This window comes from Helicoverpa armigera, chromosome 6 (genome assembly GCF_030705265.1).
Source record: "Helicoverpa armigera isolate CAAS_96S chromosome 6, ASM3070526v1, whole genome shotgun sequence".
Taxonomy (NCBI): Eukaryota; Metazoa; Arthropoda; class Insecta; order Lepidoptera; family Noctuidae; genus Helicoverpa; species Helicoverpa armigera.
The window spans coordinates 13,534,562-13,554,781 of NC_087125.1; the positions used below are offsets into that span (position 1 = coordinate 13,534,562).

Below are 20,220 nucleotides of genomic sequence, written 5' to 3' on the forward strand. Positions count from 1 at the left end.
ATAGTTGAAGAAAAAAGTTTTTATTTGAAAGGTAGGTATGTACTTAGTTTGGGATGGTGGGATATAGTATATGGAAGGAGTGTTTAACAGGTCAATCGCGTACCTATATTAGTCTGGTCCGACCAGGCACAAAATTTCATCAGTAAGCAGCAGATCTTTTGGGTTTTATTAAGTTGGTCATCCCACCATAAGAAAATGTGGAGTTACCATAGTATAGTGTTTGTGAAGGTACCATTAGTAATTTGCGCAAAAAAATTGTGACGCTGTGAGTTTAGGTTGCCAGGATTAGTTTACTAAAGTATTGTGTTAGTGGAGTTGTAGTTGTCATTTTGTTCAACTGATAGTGAAGAATACGTACCAGGCAGTCCAGCGATGTACAACTGTGTAGGGGGCGGTGCATCAGGCGCGTCAAGCAGGGCAGTAGGTGGCGAGTCTCGCAGCAGCTCGTTGTCGTCCAGCTGCAGCGCGAGTGCGGGGCGCAGGCGCGCGCGCACGGAGTGCCACGCGCCGTCGCACGCGCCGCCGCCCGCCGCGCGCCATGCGATGCGGGAGCGTTCTGAGCCGCCCGACGAGCGGGATAGCACCACCTGCGGGAACAGACGCTTGAAACTCAAGTCAAAGTTAAAGGTTTTTATTCCAAATAGGCCTCTATATATATCTCCTCTCCTCTCGCCCTTTATATAGAAATCTATATAGGCCTCTGCAGGCTCTAATGAAAAGTGAAAATAGATGCACGATTCCAAAAAGTTTGTCTCAGGTTGGTTTTAAGGAGATAGGACTACCCAGGCGAACCTAAGGCGCCAGGTCATTAGGGGCACCACGCGCAACAGTTCAGAGCGCAGCTCAGTACTTTTCAGAGTGTACGCGGCAGTATACTCACGGCGCCATCCTTGATCTCCAGCAGCAGCCCTGCGGCCGCCAGCAGCACGCCGTCGGGCTCGCTGGTGCGGAACTGCAGGCGCAGCTCCTCGCTAGAGCACGAGTGTACGCGGCAGTATACTCACGGCGCCATCCTTGATCTCCAGCAGCAGCCCTGCGGCCGCCAGCAGCACGCCGTCGGGCTCGCTGGTGCGGAACTGCAGGCGCAGCTCCTCGCTAGAGCACGAGTGTACGCGGCAGTATACTCACGGCGCCATCCTTGATCTCCAGCAGCAGCCTGCGGCCGCCAGCAGCACGCCGTCGGGCTCGCTGGTGCGGAACTGCAGGCGCAGCTCCTCGCTAGAGCACGAGTGTACGCGGCAGTATACTCACGGCGCCATCCTTGATCTCCAGCAGCAGCCCTGCGGCCGCCAGCAGCACGCCGTCGGGCTCGCTGGTGCGGAACTGCAGGCGCAGCTCCTCGCTAGAGCACGAGTGTACGCGGCAGTATACTCACGGCGCCATCCTTGATCTCCAGCAGCAGCCCTGCGGCCGCCAGCAGCACGCCGTCGGGCTCGCTGGTGCGGAACTGCAGGCGCAGCTCCTCGCTAGAGCACGAGTGTACGCGGCAGTATACTCACGGCGCCATCCTTGATCTCCAGCAGCAGCCCTGCGGCCGCCAGCAGCACGCCGTCGGGCTCGCTGGTGCGGAACTGCAGGCGCAGCTCCTCGCTAGAGCACGAGTGTACGCGGCAGTATACTCACGGCGCCATCCTTGATCTCCAGCAGCAGCCCTGCGGCCGCCAGCAGCACGCCGTCGGGCTCGCTGGTGCGGAACTGCAGGCGCAGCTCCTCGCTAGAGCACGAGTGTACGCGGCAGTATACTCACGGCGCCATCCTTGATCTCCAGCAGCAGCCCTGCGGCCGCCAGCAGCACGCCGTCGGGCTCGCTGGTGCGGAACTGCAGGCGCAGCTCCTCGCTAGAGCACGAGTGTACGCGGCAGTATACTCACGGCGCCATCCTTGATCTCCAGCAGCAGCCCTGCGGCCGCCAGCAGCACGCCGTCGGGCTCGCTGGTGCGGAACTGCAGGCGCAGCTCCTCCGCGCCCGCCGCCAGCTGCCACGAGCTGGACCACGTCGCGTACGCATCGCCTACGAGGATAAGTAATTTTAAGTCCAAGATCATCGACAACATAAACGTAAGTTCCTGAAAAACCTGGGTCTTAAATGATCAATGTGCAAATCTTTAGTAGGTAAGCAGAGATAGGTACATGCCAGTGACTGACCTCCGAAGTAAGCAGCCCGCTCGACGTTGGGGAAGCACTGCCCCACGCCGTGGTGCGCCTGCGCGTCGCGCACCAGGTCCTCCGCGCGACCGTTCACCGACACGCGGCGGATGCAACCCAGGAAACCACGCACCAGGGTTATCTGGTACAAGACGAACGTATTAATACACTATTAGTACAGATTACCTTAATAGTTACTCCGTATATTGGTATGTTACAAGTAATAATACTCTATGTCAATTTACCAACATTTTTATTACCTACATACATACATATATGGGAATTGGGGTAGGTTGTTAAAACATTTGTTACGTTTATACTACAAAGGATAAAGAGGAAAGCCAAGTTGTTTACGCGGCAGTGCGATTACTGTCCACTCCGGTAATTGCCTAATACTAACTCTTTAGTCAAAGTCAAGCCTTTATTTCAATTAGGCATTTACAAGCACTTATAAACATAAAAAATATAAATAAGTTTAATTCTAGTTGCCCATTCCAAAAGTAAAATAAAATATTTTAAAAAATAATTCAATTAAAATGTTCTGCTCGTAAATGTTAAATCGTTTTACGGTTTTAGGTACCTATAACATAAATAATAACTACAACAGTTTCCACATACCCAGTTAGGCAGATGAGGCAGCGCTGGCGGTGCAGGCAACCCGCCCACATACAGTCGATGCGCGCGCGCAGCCGCCTGCGTGTGGGTTGTTACCGCAGCGCCCTCTGACGATAGCTGCACGCGGTTACGGGACACGCGGATTGATACCTACATATAAAAACCTTTTGTTATTGGACTAAAAAAAAAACAGTGAAAAATTTATAAAAACAATTATACAAGCGGTATTAACCTATAATTATTATTTGTTGCACAAGTGAGCTGTTAATGTTAAGGTGTCAAGAGTTGTTGGTTAACCTCAATTTAATAAATATAAATTGACTTTAAAATACCCTAACATTTGTATCCTAAGGCTTATTTTTACTAATATATGTGTATAAACTTGTAAGTATAGAACAAATATGACCGCGGGTTCGTCACATCAGGTACACCTGTGCATCGGCTGCGCAGTTGGCTGATCTCCTTACATCATCATTGACTGACCTGTCTCCAGTTGCCGTCGCTGACGTTGGCGGCGAGTGCGATCTCCTTGCGCTTGCGGTTGCGCACCACCAGCCGCAGCTTGCTCTCGCGAAGCACCAGCGCCATGAACTGCTTTGGTTTTCCTTTAGAACCCTATAGGAATGACAACATTTTAGTGGTGGTTAAGGTTGTATGGTGTACTTGAAAATATTAGCTTCGTCCTTGATCGATCAGAGTATAGGGCATCCAAAAAGAGGTGAAAATAATGCGGGGAGCAGAAATGAGAATGTTGAAACTATGAGGAAATATGAGGATATATGGAGAAAATATGAGGGGCAAAATGTTGTCATGTAACGCGCATGTAATGAGAAGGGGTGGATCATGGAACACATACTTCAAGCAGTGTGTTCATGGATAAATGGAGGCGAAGAGGAAGACTAAAGAAAAGATGGATGGCTTTCTGAGAGATGACTTGAATAAAAAGGGATTGCCATGAAATGTGATTCTTTTATGAGGTATAGGTGGTGGTGTGGAGGGAAGAGAAGCTATTGGTGTTCCTTTGCTAAATAAATGCGGTGACCAACTACATGTATGTATATGTAAGGTTACCGGCGCCAGCAGCAGCAGGCCGTCGCTGGCGAAGGTGCGTATCTGCAGCGACAGCGTCAGGTCGCGGCGCCGCGCGGGGGAGCGAGGCAGGCGCAGGTGCGCGTGGCTGTGTGCTGTGTCGCCGAACTTCACTGCGCCGGCTTCTACTGTGTACGATGATGTCTGCGAGAGATACAATATGTTGAAAAAAAAAATTTTTTTGGTCATGTGACAAAGTAAGCGCCTACTAGATGTAGCCGACTGGAACATTAGATGATATATTCATTATACTGATCAACGGCATAATATTCTATGTTACAAAATATTGAGAACAGCCGTAAGATGAGATAATAGGGTCTGTGTTGTTACCTTGGTACAGCCAACATGGTCGGGCTGCTGATGTAACGAAAGAAAGAAAGAAAGAACAAATATTTATTGACACAAACCATACATACACACAGAAATTAAAAACAAAATAAAGTAACAAAAGGTTACGCCAAATAGGTCCAGGTCAGCATTAGACAGCTAGCTAGCTAGTGTCTGACGCTGGTTCTCAACTGGACCTATGCGGACGCTCGTGGTTCAGCGCTACCACTCCACGATATTGCTGTCTGAAGCCCTATTAGTCTGTACACTATAGAACAGAAGTCATGCAGGACCCTACCTTGGTACAGCCAGCATGGTCAGGCTGCTGGTGCAGCGCTCGTGGCTCGGCGCGAGGCGGCCGCGTATGCGAGCCGTCCGCGCGGCCCAGGGCTGCCCCACTCCACGATATTGCCGTCTGAAGACCTATTAGCCTAGACAACATCATATTAGTCAAATAGATTGCAAAGTTAACTCAAGATTTAGGGAAAATAACCTAAAGATGGAGATTATTCTTTATTGTAGGTACACCAAGAAAATTAACAGGAACACACAGGAAATAATAACACACAAAGAAGAGTAAAATTGTCTAAACAGCGGTAATTGGTGAAACAGCTCACAGAAAAGCATGTTACCATAAGTCAATGGTGCCCCGTACCTATTATTTTAGTTAAATCTAAAAGTTACCGGAAATTTTATTTTATATATTTTAAAGTATACTAGTCGGGTAGTTTTAAAGTATATAGTTTTAAAGTTAACTTTTTTCTTTAAATCTCGAAGTAAATAGCTCAAATCCCTTAATATATAATAGCCTTTAAAAAATTTCAAAACTTACTGAGCATCAACAATAAAATCCGCCAAGGTTCCTTTAAAAGCAGCAAGTGGGACCGCCGCTTGGAGAGTCTCCCTGACTCCCCCGAGGAACATGCCAGCAGGTCTCGCGGGGAAGGCGCTGCCCGGGAGCAAACCGCTGCCCAGTTGCTCCTCATCCACCCATAGTTCTAGCTGGAAAATACGAGGGAGATCTAGATTCTAGAATATTCTAAGGGAAAAGTCAACCGGTGAATTTTTTTTGAGGTTGCACCATCAAGAAATCTTTCAATTGCTCGATATTAGAATCATTATATTTTTTGTGTCCTCTCCTAGATACTCCATTTTAGGGGAATTATGGCCAAAACTGACCCAAGACAGTTTACAAACTAAAAAAAAGTATGGAATGTTAGCGTAAAGAAACTGCCTATTATATTCCTATTTGTAAAAGCTATTTACCTGTTTATGCATCCTAATAATCCTGACAGTATGCAACCTCCCATCATTGAACCTGGTACCGTTGGTTCGCAACCGCATCTCGCCTTTACCAGCATCTGCTACCAGTTCTAATTCTCCTGCAGAACACAATAACGTTAAATCTTCTTACTTAAACACTTGTATTCATAAGTGACTCTTAAAAAAGACAATAGGACATATATTTCTTTCTATATAGTAGTATAGATATTATTGTCAAATTGTAATTTGGACCCTATTGCTTGCACACAAAGTTTAAATTGACCTGCCTGCACCAGACCTGCCATGAATTTGTATTGGGGCAGACGGACCATCCATCACCACTCCAGACTGCTGATGATAATGATGATGACGGTTAACTCACCAGCTTTCATCACCAGCGCGAAGTAATGTTTGTCTCCATCATCAGCGAGCTCGTTGTCAGCAGCCGGTGGCCGGTACAGCAGCAGCCCGTCTGGAGTGTGGGTCCTGAAGGAGATGCCCAGAGAGGCCTTGCGACGGATGAGGGGGGATGGTAGCTCGATGTAACCTGTGCCTTTGAGGATGGCTGAGCGGAGCGTCTGCAAGGAGTATGACGGTTAGAAAGTTTTATAAAATACAGGAAAATATTAAGTTTTCGTTGTTATGTAATATGTAAAAATAAATAAATGTTAGCAACTTTGATGGCAGACAATTTAACAAAAGTTACAAAATAAGACATAAGACAACTTATAAATTTACTATTTGATATTTAACTTTAAGGAGTGAGAAGTATAGGCCTTCTACTATTAAATAGGAATTATGATATCAAAGAATGATCGTATTTCAGAAAGTGAGCATAAACAAAACGCCTAGACACTTACCCTCTCCCCACAGCGTGGTTCAACTCCAAACCTCGTGGGTGCATCCATGAGATCATAGCCCGCCCTGTCGACGGTGACGGCGCCGACGCAGCCCAGCAGCGGGCGCGGCGCGGGCCCCGGGGCCCCGGGCGGCGCGCCGCCGAGCCAGTAGCGCGCGGCCGCGAGGTCAGGCAGAGCTGCGGGGGCCTGCACGGGCGGCGCGGGGGACCCCAGCGTCTCCTCGCCGTTCACGCGCAGGCTGCCTGCCACAGGACCTCCTCAATACACTCAGTACGCACACACATCTCATCATCAACTAATTGAGTGAGGAATTAGCTTTTCTGGTTTGTTATACCAATGGCTTGGAAATGTGAAAAAGCACATTAGAAAGAGTTCATTTCAACAAACTTTGAAAAGTATATACGGCCTTAGAAACTGCTAGTCACCCAAATAATATTCTGCACCAGGTGAAGTCAAAAAAGGTCCTCAATAAAGCAAAGGTTGATACATGGCTAGTTTTCAGGTAGCAAAAGTCTGACCTCTCTTAATCTTTACAATGTGACAAATCTATCTGCTGCAAAATCATCAAATGGGCTCATTTAATGATTGTACAACCCCCAGGAAATCTTCACAGTGTCATGGCACATTACCTTTCTCCAGCTTGTTGCTGGCGAACACCCTGATGGCCTGCACATGCGCGGGCCTGCCGCCGCAGTGGCGCCCCGCCGCCGTGATCTGCAGCCGCGACCCGCCGTACTCCACCGTGAACACTACCCGACACTCGCGGAGTGTGACTGACACTGAACGGTTCTATCGCACATTACCTTTCTCCAGCTTGTTGCTGGCGAACACCCTGATGGCCTGCACATGCGCGGGCCTGCCGCCGCAGTGGCGCCCCGCCGCCGTGATCTGCAGCCGCGACCCGCCGTACTCCACCGTGAACACTACCCGACACTCGCGGAGTGTGACTGACACTGAACGGTTCTATCGCACATTACCTTTCTCCAGCTTGTTGCTGGCGAACACCCTGATGGCCTGCACATGCGCGGGCCTGCCGCCGCAGTGGCGCCCCGCCGCCGTGATCTGCAGCCGCGACCCGCCGTACTCCACCGTGAACACTACCCGACACTCGCGGAGTGTGACTGACACTGAACGGTTCTATCGCACATTACCTTTCTCCAGCTTGTTGCTGGCGAACACCCTGATGGCCTGCACATGCGCGGGCCTGCCGCCGCAGTGGCGCCCCGCCGCCGTGATCTGCAGCCGCGACCCGCCGTACTCCACCGTGAACACTACCCGACACTCGCGGAGTGTGACTGACACTGAACGGTTCTATCGCACATTACCTTTCTCCAGCTTGTTGCTGGCGAACACCCTGATGGCCTGCACATGCGCGGGCCTGCCGCCGCAGTGGCGCCCCGCCGCCGTGATCTGCAGCCGCGACCCGCCGTACTCCACCGTGAACACTACCCGACACTCGCGGAGTGTGACTGACACTGAACGGTTCTATCGCACATTACCTTTCTCCAGCTTGTTGCTGGCGAACACCCTGATGGCCTGCACATGCGCGGGCCTGCCGCCGCAGTGGCGCCCCGCCGCCGTGATCTGCAGCCGCGACCCGCCGTACTCCACCGTGAACACTACCCGACACTCGCGGAGTGTGACTGACACTGAACGGTTCTATCGCACATTACCTTTCTCCAGCTTGTTGCTGGCGAACACCCTGATGGCCTGCACATGCGCGGGCCTGCCGCCGCAGTGGCGCCCCGCCGCCGTGATCTGCAGCCGCGACCCGCCGTACTCCACCGTGAACACTACCCGACACTCGCGGGTGTGACTGACACTGAACGGTTCTATCGCACATTACCTTTCTCCAGCTTGTTGCTGGCGAACACCCTGATGGCCTGCACATGCGCGGGCCTGCCGCCGCAGTGGCGCCCGCCGCCGTGATCTGCAGCCGCGACCCGCCGTACTCCACCGTGAACACTACCCGACACTCGCGGGTGTGACTGACACTGAACGGTTCTATCGCACATTACCTTTCTCCAGCTTGTTGCTGGCGAACACCCTGATGGCCTGCACATGCGCGGGCCTGCCGCCGCAGTGGCGCCCCGCCGCCGTGATCTGCAGCCGCGACCCGCCGTACTCCACCGTGAACACTACCCGACACTCGCGGGTGTGACTGACACTGAACGGTTCTATCGCACATTACCTTTCTCCAGCTTGTTGCTGGCGAACACCCTGATGGCCTGCACATGCGCGGGCCTGCCGCCGCAGTGGCGCCCCGCCGCCGTGATCTGCAGCCGCGACCCGCCGTACTCCACCGTGAACACTACCCGACACTCGCGGAGTGTGACTGACACTGAACGGTTCTATCGCACATTACCTTTCTCCAGCTTGTTGCTGGCGAACACCCTGATGGCCTGCACATGCGCGGGCCTGCCGCCGCAGTGGCGCCCCGCCGCCGTGATCTGCAGCCGCGACCCGCCGTACTCCACCGTGAACACTACCCGACACTCGCGGAGTGTGACTGACACTGAACGGTTCTATCGCACATTACCTTTCTCCAGCTTGTTGCTGGCGAACACCCTGATGGCCTGCACATGCGCGGGCCTGCCGCCGCAGTGGCGCCCCGCCGCCGTGATCTGCAGCCGCGACCCGCCGTACTCCACCGTGAACACTACCCGACACTCGCGGAGTGTGACTGACACTGAACGGTTCTATCGCATTACCTTTCTCCAGCTTGTTGCTGGCGAACACCCTGATGGCCTGCACATGCGCGGGCCTGCCGCCGCAGTGGCGCCCCGCCGCCGTGATCTGCAGCCGCGACCCGCCGTACTCCACCGTGAACACTACCCGACACTCGCGGAGTGTGACTGACACTGAACGGTTCTATCGCACATTACCTTTCTCCAGCTTGTTGCTGGCGAACACCCTGATGGCCTGCACATGCGCGGGCCTGCCGCCGCAGTGGCGCCCCGCCGCCGTGATCTGCAGCCGCGACCCGCCGTACTCCACCGTGAACACTACCCGACACTCGCGGAGTCTCACTGACACTGAACGGTTCTGCAAATTTCAGATATTATGAAGTGTACTACATATTATTGTAAACAGTTAGTTATTTCAGAGTTATTACAGTGACAACTTTTTACTATGTAAGTATGTACTTCCATTAAAAGTTCAGTTACATATAATATAGTTTTTACACTAAATTAAAACCGATTGAAAGCCTGTAATTGGCCATGCCCAGCGAAACACTAGATGCTGGATGGCTGGACCAACAGCTCACCAAATATGGGAGTTGTATAGCATCAACCCAGACTTCTTAACTACTTTAAAAACAAAGTAATACTCGGTAGACTACCTCAAACTCAAAATCATTTATTCAAACTTGGCTGCAAAACAACACTGTTTGAACTCCAAAATTTAAAAAGTCAGTCCAAAAAAAGAACACCTCCCCTTTGCCATGCTGTGTTTTTGCGGGAAAGTAGTAAAACATACATTAGCAGTATCGAGCGCCATGAAGAGCAGCGCATCCTCGTCCCTGGTGCGGAAGGTGAAGGCGACGCTGAACTGCCTCCGGTCGGCGGGGCGGGCGCGGGAGCGGACCAGCTCCACGTAGCCCGCGCCGTTGAACCACACCATGGAGGGCTCGTCGCCTCGGCCGCTGTACCATCTGACGGTAGGAGAATGAAGATATGATGAAGGTTTTTTGGACGATGAAGTGTGAATTTGTTTGGCAAAAATGATCTCGAAAAGAAAAGGTGATAAAATGGGTTTGTTCTAAGAATTTGACACTACCTACTTGTATTGAGCTAATGTCCATCCATCTTTAGATTAAGCAAACTAAGAGATAGATAAAATAATGGGAACAACCGTTAAAAGAGAGAATTGCTTTTTTTGGTACAATCTTGAAAATTTCAGATAAGAATTTACATTGACTAACTAAGGTATAGAAATCAGCGTTACTAAAATTTTTCCATCAATTGAGTGGAACTTATAATGCCAAAAGCAGTCATTGAATTAATACAGCGAGCAATATTATGATAAAACTGAGTGGTAAGACATGAATGGTAGTTTTAATTGATAGCCCAATCTGACAAATTAGTTGTTATCAATGACCCTGTTTGAAATTATTCGACCCACAACTTAAGAACTTACCTCTGCGTACATCCCGTACACTGGGCCTCCTTCGGCTGCTGAACAAAGTTCCACAGCCCCACAGTCCTATCATCAGTATACAGCGCATGTACGCAAGCTGGCAAGCCGGCGCCGCCGCCGGGCCAGCCCAGCCACAGCTGTGACGGCTGCAGGCTACCCGCGGAGGCAGCGCTGGAGTTCGAAGCGGAGGTCAGGCTGTTGGCTGTAGAGGTGCTGCCGAGACGCTCGACGCGAAGGTGTACTGTGTTCCATACTCTGCGGTGAAGAACAATTTTGGTCTTAGTTTAATTATTTATTTATTTAGTACACTATGGAGGACTTACAGCTAAACAAAAACTAAACAATAATAAAAGGAAGTCATAGTCGACAGAGAGCCAATAAGAAGAAAATGAAAATGTTAATCTCATGGTTTTTATGTGCATTCCACAATGTTTAGAGTAGGTGTTACAAAATGGCACAGAGCTATGTACATTTGTGGACCCTGCGGCGTACAGCAAAATAAAATATATGTGAGTTTTTGTATGTTTTGAAGCCAATATCTGACATGGGATTTATCTGTCCAAATTCACAAACTATAAGTATAGTTCCTTATGTCGCCGGACTCCATCATTTAAGTTAAAAATAGGGCTAGAAATCTCGCCAAACTATGCGTCATATCTGAACATAGTGCAATGTTATGTGCAGAAACCAATTTTAGGTTTCAGCTGGTGACAGGGTTAGGTGATATGGGCTATGTGGATATGGGCGGGATATCTTTATGTATCTCTACAGAGCAGTAGTACTGACCGTTCTATATCGACCCTGTAAGTGGTGAGGTCTGCGTCGTCGTGCGTGGCCTGCAGCAGCTCGGGGTGCAGGATGACGGCCTCGCCCGCCCCCAGCTGCCACGCCAGCCGCAGCTTGCTGCGAGCTACTGACAGCTTCATGTGTCTCTCCTACAGAGCAGTAGTACTGACCGTTCTATATCGACCCTGTAAGTGGTGTGGTCTGCGTCGTCGTGCGTGGCCTGCAGCAGCTCGGGGTGCAGGATGACGGCCTCGCCCGCCCCCAGCTGCCACGCCAGCCGCAGCTTGCTGCGAGCTACTGACAGCTTCATGTGTCTCTCCTACAGAGCAGTAGTACTGACCGTTCTATATCGACCCTGTAAGTGGTGTGGTCTGCGTCGTCGTGCGTGGCCTGCAGCAGCTCGGGGTGCAGGATGACGGCTCGCGCCCCCAGCTGCCACGCCAGCTGCAGCTTGCTGCGAGCTACTGACAGCTTCATGTGTCTCTCCTACAGAGCAGTAGTACTGACCGTTCTATATCGACCCTGTAAGTGGTGTGGTCTGCGTCGTCGTGCGTGGCCTGCAGCAGCTCGGGTGCAGGATGACGGCCTCGCCCGCCCCCAGCTGCCACGCCAGCCGCAGCTTGCTGCGAGCTACTGACAGCTTCATGTGTCTCTCCTACAGAGCAGTAGTACTGACCGTTCTATATCGACCCTGTAAGTGGTGTGGTCTGCGTCGTCGTGCGTGGCCTGCAGCAGCTCGGGGTGCAGGATGACGGCCTCGCCCGCCCCCAGCTGCCACGCCAGCCGCAGCTTGCTGTTCGCGACTGACAGCTTCATGTATCTCTCTGTTTCCTACAAGTATACAAGTATTTTAATACAGAAAATTTAAGATAAACAGATTCAAAATCAACTAAAAACTACGTTGGAGATTGAGAACTCAATCGCTGCAAAAAAAAATAGATGAAACTGAAATTGATTGAGTCCAAAAATGTCTTTAGATATAAGGCTCATGTGACTACAAGAAACTTACGGTATTATAGGTCTCAAACAATTATAGGCAACTAAACCACAAGTTTAGATCAATCTTCCCACAAAAAATCCCCAATAATATGCTGTATGAAACCTGTGTATCATCACTGAGGTACAGCAGCGGTCCGTCCGACATCTTGCCGTCGAAGGACAGCGCGAGCGCGAGCCGCGACACGGCGGGCGACGCCGCCCACACCGCGTATGCGCGCGCGCAGCCCGCCGCCGACAGCGGGGGGGATGTCAGTGATACTGAGATCTGTGTGAGTAACAAAATAGTTTTAAAAACTAAAAAAACGCTAGTCATGTATTGTTATCGGAACACAGAGCGTGAGCAAAATTTCATCCTTATCGAAGATCTGGAAGTGGGTCAAATTAAGATTCCAAGATTTTCATACATAGTTACAAGTGAAGCTAATATAGGCGTGTTTAAAGAATGTTATGATTTTTGTATTACCGAGTTGTGTCACAGTACATAGGAGAAGTACAAAAGCCGCCAGTGCCGCTGCCGTCTGATGATAACACATATAGACACTACTGACCGTATGAGCGGCATGCCTGGCTCTCTCCACCTGGTGCTGCAGCGCCAGCAGCGCGGGCGCGAGTGTGGCGCTGGCAGCAGCGTGCTGGCGGGCGCGGGCAGCCGCCGCCGCCGCCAGTGCCGCGGCCGTCTGATGATAACACATATAGACACTACTGACCGTATGAGCGGCATGCCTGGCTCTCTCCACCTGGTGCTGCAGCGCCAGCAGCGCGGGCGCGAGTGTGGCGCTGGCAGCAGCGTGCTGGCGGGCAGCCGCCGCCGCCGCCAGTGCCGCGGCCGTCTGATGATAACACATATAGACACTACTGACCGTATGAGCGGCATGCCTGGCTCTCCACCTGGTGCTGCAGCGCCAGCAGCGGCGCGAGTGTGGCGCTGGCAGCAGCGTGCTGGCGGGCGCGGGCAGCCGCCGCCGCCGCCAGTGCCGCGGCCGTCTGATGATAACACATATAGACACTACTGACCGTATGAGCGGCATGCCTGGCTCTCCACCTGGTGCTGCAGCGCAGCAGCAGCGCGGGCGCGAGTGTGGCGCTGGCAGCAGCGTGCTGGCGCGCGGCAGCCGCCGCCGCCGCCAGTGCCGCGGCCGTCTGATGATAACATATAGACACTACTGACCGTATGAGCGGCATGCCTGGCTCTCTCCACCTGGTGCTGCAGCGCCAGCAGCGCGGGCGCGAGTGTGGCGCTGGCAGCAGCGTGCTGGCGGGCGCGGGCAGCCGCCGCCGCCGCCAGTGCCGCGGCCGTCTGATGATAACACATATAGACACTACTGACCGTATGAGCGGCATGCCTGGCTCTCTCCACCTGGTGCTGCAGCGCCAGCAGCGCGGGCGCGAGTGTGGCGCTGGCAGCAGCGTGCTGGCGGGCGCGGGCAGCCGCCGCCGCCGCCAGTGCCGCGGCCGTCTGATGATAACACATATAGACACTACTGACCGTATGAGCGGCATGCCTGGCTCTCTCCACCTGGTGCTGCAGCGCCAGCAGCGCGGGCGCGAGTGTGGCGCTGGCAGCAGCGTGCTGGCGGGCGCGGGCAGCCGCCGCCGCCGCCAGTGCCGCGGCCGTCTGATGATAACACATATAGACACTACTGACCGTATGAGCGGCATGCCTGGCTCTCCACCTGGTGCTGCAGCGCCAGCAGCGCGGGCGCGAGTGTGGCGCTGGCAGCAGCGTGCTGGCGGGGCGGGCAGCCGCCGCCGCCGCCAGTGCCGCGGCCGTCTGATGATAACACATATAGACACTACTGACCGTATGAGCGGCATGCCTGGCTCTCTCCACCTGGTGCTGCAGCGCCAGCAGCGCGGGCGCGAGTGTGGCGCTGGCAGCAGCGTGCTGGCGGGCGCGGGCAGCCGCCGCCGCCGCCAGTGCCGCGGCCGTCTGATGATAACACATAGACACTACTGACCGTATGAGCGGCATGCCTGGCTCTCTCCACCTGGTGCTGCAGCGCCAGCAGCGCGGGCGCGAGTGTGGCGCTGGCAGCAGCGTGCTGGCGGGCGCGGGCAGCCGCCGCCGCCGCCAGTGCCGCGGCCGTCTCAGCACCGCGGACTGTGTTGCCGCGGATTTGGGATACTGATGATAAGGATAGAGAAGGTGTTAGTACTTTATGTTGTGTAAGCTTAAGTTATCGCAATAGTCAACGATAAATCAAATCATCGGACAAGTACACGAGGCAAGTCCATATCCCTCCACGAGCTAAAAAAGATCACAAACAGAACGACGCATGCTATAGACCGCAATTAACACGTATTTCGAAAAACATAATCTATTTACATAAGAGTAAAAAGGTTTCAGAAGCAACAAATCAATCAATATGACTATTCATGATCTTTAAAAACCATTATATTGCAATATAGACAGTCAAACTCCTACCAACCTCCTATGCATGGACATGACTAAAGCCTTCGATTTTGTCCATCACCAAACCCTTCTTGACAAATTATGTGACCATGGAGTTAGAGGTCCACAAATTAAATACTTAACTGACAGATATCAAAGAGAAGAAATAGATAGCATATGTCCAATTAGCAAAACAGTAAAAAACTAGCCTTCCGATTATAGGAAAGTGTATTTTTTGGTGTACCTCGAGGAAGCGTATTAGGGCCGCTGCTTTTTCTAATCTACATCAAGACTTCAAAAAATCAATATAGCGTTAAATGACTCTTTTTGCTGATGACAGTACAGTCATTTTCACAGAAAAAAGAATTAGTCTTTAGAGGTCGCTATCAACACTACCATTAAATGAATAAAGAAAAATAATTTTGTAATTAATTAAAAAAACACGTAATCACAAGAAGTGCAACATTCCCTAGATATAGCACCTTTGTTACTTATGCACACAGAATAAAAAGCTTTGACTCTGACCAGTTGAGACCTACAGTTATAGAGATATAACAGTCCTTTTAAAACGTATTCTAAAACCGTTTCGGTTCAGCCATATTTCCACAACAACGTAACAAACAGATGAACAACTGGAATCGTTCAATTATTGTCTCTACGTTTAAATCTTTTGAGAATTACGAAATGCCAAGCGGGAATAAGAAAATAAAATTGTTAAATTGTAAAAGTACTAAAAAAAACACTTAAATCTCACCATGCTCCTGCGCAGCTCCTAACGCCGTGTCCCCATGTCTTTGCAACTCCGTCAGCTGTCTCCTCAGATGGTACCGCACCCTCCTCCTCAGCTCACTGGCCTCATCATACAGGACCCTGGTGCTGGCGAACACCCGGTCGGCCTGGTCGTTGGCGGCCGTGAGGGTTGGGAGTACGGTGGCGCGGGGCCGGCCGCTGAGCTCGCGCTCCTGCCAGCCGAGACCGCGGAGTACTACGCTGACCACGTCAGCACCGCGGCGGAGGTGTTCTAGTTGGCTGCGTAGTTCTAAGTGGGAAGAATGTATTTTTAATGAAATTTACAGTAAAAGGGGAAATACTGATGATGTAAATTTTCTGCTGATTTACTGAGTTTTATTTCTATCTTTAAGTTTTACTAATTTAATAAATATCTTTTACTAGTTATTCATATCGAGGAGTTAATGCACCGGGTAAATAAAGGCTTTTGTGCTTCGGACAGGCGTACGAATATGAAAACGTGTGGAACACAAGATTCTATCCTTAATTGTTACCCAATAAAAAATACAAGACCTACCGGAGAATTCAAGAAACACTTACAAAATCGTTGTACCTCCTATCTACTACTACAAATCCTACCTTTTTGATTTTGAATTCGAAAGTTCTTACCATCAGCCTTAGCCAGCACAGCAGCGCCCCTCTTCTTCAAATCCTCAGAGGTATTCTTGCCCTTAGCAGCACTATGCGCCATGGGCACGTTGCCCTGTGCCAGCGACGTGGCTGCGGCCGCCGCCTTGCTGGCCGCGTCGGCTGCGGCGGCAGCTTCCTTCACTTGCGTCGCCACGTGGGACCACGCCTGAGCTGCTGATACTCCCAGCGATGCTGCGGCGCGACTGCCCGCGAACAGGCTGGGTGGACGAAAGTTAGTGTTATTGTCACAATCATAATTTGTTGACTGTACTACAAAAAGCTAAACGTACGTTCGTCACGTGTATACTGTATGGAGAATTTTTGTTCGGAATTATGGTGTTTGATGTAGTGAGCCCTTTGCTTCGGGTATGTTCCATTTACGTCGACTTTTGGGACTTGACACCTCATTTATATTCATGAAACATTCAGAAGATTTTGAATGTGATTTTTTAGCAGGATAAATCACTTAATTTCCTTCCACATGACTCATCCCGAAAATTGCTTCTTGTCACAACTAAGTACCCTAGATTTGCTAAAAAAGTCAAAAGACACTTTGGTCTTACATTCTCACCTTTTATATTCTTTGGCTTTAACCCCCAACTCCGTGACATGTTTCTCAACAGCTTCCAGATACTTCTGTTTATAAACTGGCGTCAGATTATACAGAATGCCCTCCTTCTCCTCCGCAGCCAGGGTCAGGACTGCCAGCTCAGCCGCCAGTGTCGGGAACTTGATGCCCAGGGTCTGCGCTTGCAGGAGGGACGAGCGGATCTCATCGGTAATGTTGTTCGCTGATAGCGTTGTTATGTCCTGAGGGTGAATGGTAAAATGATACAGGTATATCGTTGGTGTAAGATAGTTTAGCAAAAAGGTATATTCTAGTTTGGGTGGTGGATAGACCTTAACTTGATTGCTTTTATTAAAATAAAAAATATTGCTAAATGAGGTGAAAAAATGTAGAACCATTCTCGATTTATATTAAGCCATTCTTTATTAAAAAAATTAGGTTTGTTTGATTGAATATACATACCTAAATGCTGTTTTTTGAAAGACCTGCAAGCCTCAACCCGATATCTCCAGCTTTTCTACCAGTTCCTATAAGTCTGCTGCCCTCATCTCCCTACCAATTCTTATAAAAAAACTGCCTACCTCCAACACAAGCCGGCACCTCAACCCAATATCCCTGACAGCAGCCAGCCGTGGCTTCACCCTCTCCTTCAAGGCCGTCACGGTATCATCAGCCTTCCACACGGTTTCCGCCAGCTTCTGAAGGTCAGCAGCCTTCAGCTCCCAGGTGTCGAGCGCTGACCGGAGTGAGGAGAGGCGGCGGTATGTATCTTGGAGACGGTAGTTGCGTTCCTGAACTGATGTCGATTGGAGATGTGCCTGCAATTTTGGACCGTTGGTTAAAGGGACTGTTGATAATAGATGGGTAAAGGAGCCGGTTTCAATTATAATGTAGTGTGTAAAATTATGAGGATTAGAACATAATCTCTGCTGATCTTTGATGGTAAATGAAGTAGATTAATTGGGCTGAAAATAATTTTTAAATAATGAGGTCACAGATGGCTTACTATTGGAATAAAAAATACCATTTAAAAAATCATCACTATTACGCAGTAATGTCATCATACTTTAACAAATAACTCACCGCGTCAAATACATCATTAGCCCCCGTCACGTAATCAATCAGCTTCAAGTCCTTAATCTGCCTCAACAAATGTTTCGCCTCCTTCAGCGCTCTGTGCGCACTCAGATGCTTCTCTCCTCTCGCAAACTCATCTAATGCTTCCACCTGCTCACTGATCTGTCTCCTGATCTTCAGAACCTCTTCCAAAGCACTCATACTCTCCAGGCTCAAGTAATCAGCCTCTTTCTCCCGTCGTTTAGCTTCAGATTTCAAGGCATTAGCCTCAGTAAAGACCCTATGTTCCATATCTTCTAACTGTCCAAGTCTATCTTCTAAGTTTTTGGAATGTTCTAGATTATTCTTTAGATGGTTGAGACTAGATTGGAGTGTGGTGGTGTTGTGGGAGAACTCTCGGAGGGCGGCGAAAGGTTTTGGTATGCGTGACAGTTCTGTTGGGTCGGCTTTGGTGCGTAACTCTGAGGTTAGGGCCTCGACTGAATCGAGGAGTGTTAGTGTGCAGTTGTCACACGCTGTAAGGAGAATTTACAAGTTAATATGGGTAGTTGTGTGCATGTAATAACGAAAAACTGTCTTGTATTGAAAATAGGCTACTTTTTATTGTTACATTACAATACATGACATGATTTCTGTCTGGTTGGGTAATCGATGTGTGATATTAAATTGTAATTAGAAAGTATGTTTTTTTAGTTCTATTGCATTTTTGGTCGCATAAGCAATCTTATCAGAGATTTAAATAATCGAAATACTTATTGGTGAATATTACTAGATAAGATATTCCGGGATAAGATATGAACATTAACCAGTTCACTGACCGCGATGTAGACACAACAGTTAAACAATGGGTATGTATCACATATGATATGACTCATGGGACTGGATGTTCTTAAAACACAATTTATTTTTTATCGTCAGTCGTATTTTGAGTGTTGGTCTAGTGACTAAGTACTTAATGTAATTTGTGGTGCGGACAAACAAAGTTTTTAACAAAATGAGCAGCAACGTCAGTGATAGTACGACGCAGGCAGAAGGTGATCAAACAAACCCAAACACCCAGTTGGTGAGAATGATTTGCCAAGACTTGCATTCTTATGACATAGTGAACTTCACTGGTTTTCATAACTTTGTCAACAAATGTATGCCAAATTACACTTTACCATCCAAGCGAGGCGTCTTGGAGAAACTCATTCCTGAAGAATACAACAAAGAAAAAATTAAGTTGAAAAATAACTTGAAATCAGTGGATGACTTAGCCGTCTCAGTAGAAGTTTGGAAGTCGGTCATCGGTCAGGCAGGTCCTACTAAGATGTGGAGTCTGACCATTCATTTTATTCATCAGGACCAGTATGTATCCCAAAATTTGTTCACATTTGAAGAGAAAGAAAATGCAACGGAAATCGCAAAAGAAATTAAAGCAGCTCTGATTGCTTGGGAGATTCTAGATAAAGTTGTATGTTTTGTTATACAGAAAGTTCACGTAGATGAACCAAACCTCCAATTGGCAGTTACAAAAGAATTGAAGATACCACACGTGTACTGTGCGGCTTCTGCGATAAACCAAGTAGTGCAAGACGGCTTGCAATACATTTATGTAACCAAAGAATTCCCAAAAAGATACACACAGTTATTAAAATTTACGAGAAACTCTGAATATGTTTTTTCATGGCACCAGTATTATACAGATTTGCAAAATTTAAGGCCGAGTGCTGAAAGAGCCCGTTCTGAGATGAATGGCAATGATTACAGTGACCTTATTGAATGCCTTCAAATTCTAAAACACTTTGAAATTTGGACTAACACTTTGTCCGGTATGCATTACACAAATTTGTCTAAACTCTTAATATCACTCGATCTGCTAAAATGTGAAATAAAAAACTGTAGCGCTTCTACTGATATGGTAAAAGAATTTAAACAAAGAATCTTTAAAGCATTTCAGTCAAATTTTGAAAGGAATGATCACAAGTTTGCAGAGAAGGCCAGTTTTATGGATCCCACATACAAAGGGATATTAAACATTTATACTCCAAAAGGTATCATGGATTTTGGGTGTATCACCATAACTGATGAATTGTACCAACGTGTGATGTCAATGAAACAGAAGGCAGGTACACAATCTTTGCAAAACATTCCTGACCTACAGACACCCGGACCATCATCTTCTCACAGCGTCACAGCTGACCAGGCAGTACCGCGTGGATTACCAACTGCAGAACTATTGTTGGACTTTCTAAATGAAAAAGAAAGAACTCGTGAATTCAGAATGGTATTGTATTATAAATATAAGTTGATACATGAGCCAGGTCAAAATGTTGACCCCTTTAAGTTTTGGAATGTGTATCGTTTACGTTATTTAAATAGTAATCCTGATCCCACTGTAAGGGAGTTTTATAAAATGTCTCAGAAATATTTGTGTATGCCTGCCACCGCAGTCCCAGTTGAAACGATTCCTGGTGAATTCCTCTGGGCCAAAACACCCAATGAAAAATTGTATAATGAACGCAGGGAACGTCTGCCGCATGAAAAATGTTCAGAAATAT

General features: G+C 49.1%; 1 protein-coding gene across 1 annotated transcript in view; it reads right to left on the minus strand.

Moving 5' to 3' along the window:
- Nucleotides 1-20,220, minus strand: part of Wb (wing blister) — a 163,791-nt gene that overhangs the window by 1,662 nt on the left and 141,909 nt on the right. The window contains exons 29-52 of the mRNA XM_064035090.1: nucleotides 17,687-18,195; nucleotides 17,185-17,421; nucleotides 16,607-16,845; nucleotides 16,015-16,253; nucleotides 15,371-15,655; nucleotides 14,183-14,349; nucleotides 12,328-12,489; nucleotides 11,902-12,056; nucleotides 10,440-10,694; nucleotides 9,780-9,954; nucleotides 9,011-9,170; nucleotides 6,300-6,541; nucleotides 5,822-6,017; nucleotides 5,443-5,558; nucleotides 5,009-5,178; nucleotides 4,475-4,607; nucleotides 3,832-3,993; nucleotides 3,244-3,375; nucleotides 2,764-2,910; nucleotides 2,146-2,287; nucleotides 1,840-2,011; nucleotides 1,360-1,466; nucleotides 881-999; nucleotides 359-587 (exon numbers count right to left, since the gene is read on the minus strand). Of these exons, the coding sequence (XP_063891160.1) occupies nucleotides 359-587; nucleotides 881-999; nucleotides 1,360-1,466; nucleotides 1,840-2,011; nucleotides 2,146-2,287; nucleotides 2,764-2,910; nucleotides 3,244-3,375; nucleotides 3,832-3,993; nucleotides 4,475-4,607; nucleotides 5,009-5,178; nucleotides 5,443-5,558; nucleotides 5,822-6,017; nucleotides 6,300-6,541; nucleotides 9,011-9,170; nucleotides 9,780-9,954; nucleotides 10,440-10,694; nucleotides 11,902-12,056; nucleotides 12,328-12,489; nucleotides 14,183-14,349; nucleotides 15,371-15,655; nucleotides 16,015-16,253; nucleotides 16,607-16,845; nucleotides 17,185-17,421; nucleotides 17,687-18,195 (4,650 nt within the window). The remainder of the gene's footprint in view (nucleotides 1-358; nucleotides 588-880; nucleotides 1,000-1,359; nucleotides 1,467-1,839; nucleotides 2,012-2,145; nucleotides 2,288-2,763; nucleotides 2,911-3,243; nucleotides 3,376-3,831; nucleotides 3,994-4,474; nucleotides 4,608-5,008; nucleotides 5,179-5,442; nucleotides 5,559-5,821; nucleotides 6,018-6,299; nucleotides 6,542-9,010; nucleotides 9,171-9,779; nucleotides 9,955-10,439; nucleotides 10,695-11,901; nucleotides 12,057-12,327; nucleotides 12,490-14,182; nucleotides 14,350-15,370; nucleotides 15,656-16,014; nucleotides 16,254-16,606; nucleotides 16,846-17,184; nucleotides 17,422-17,686; nucleotides 18,196-20,220) is intronic.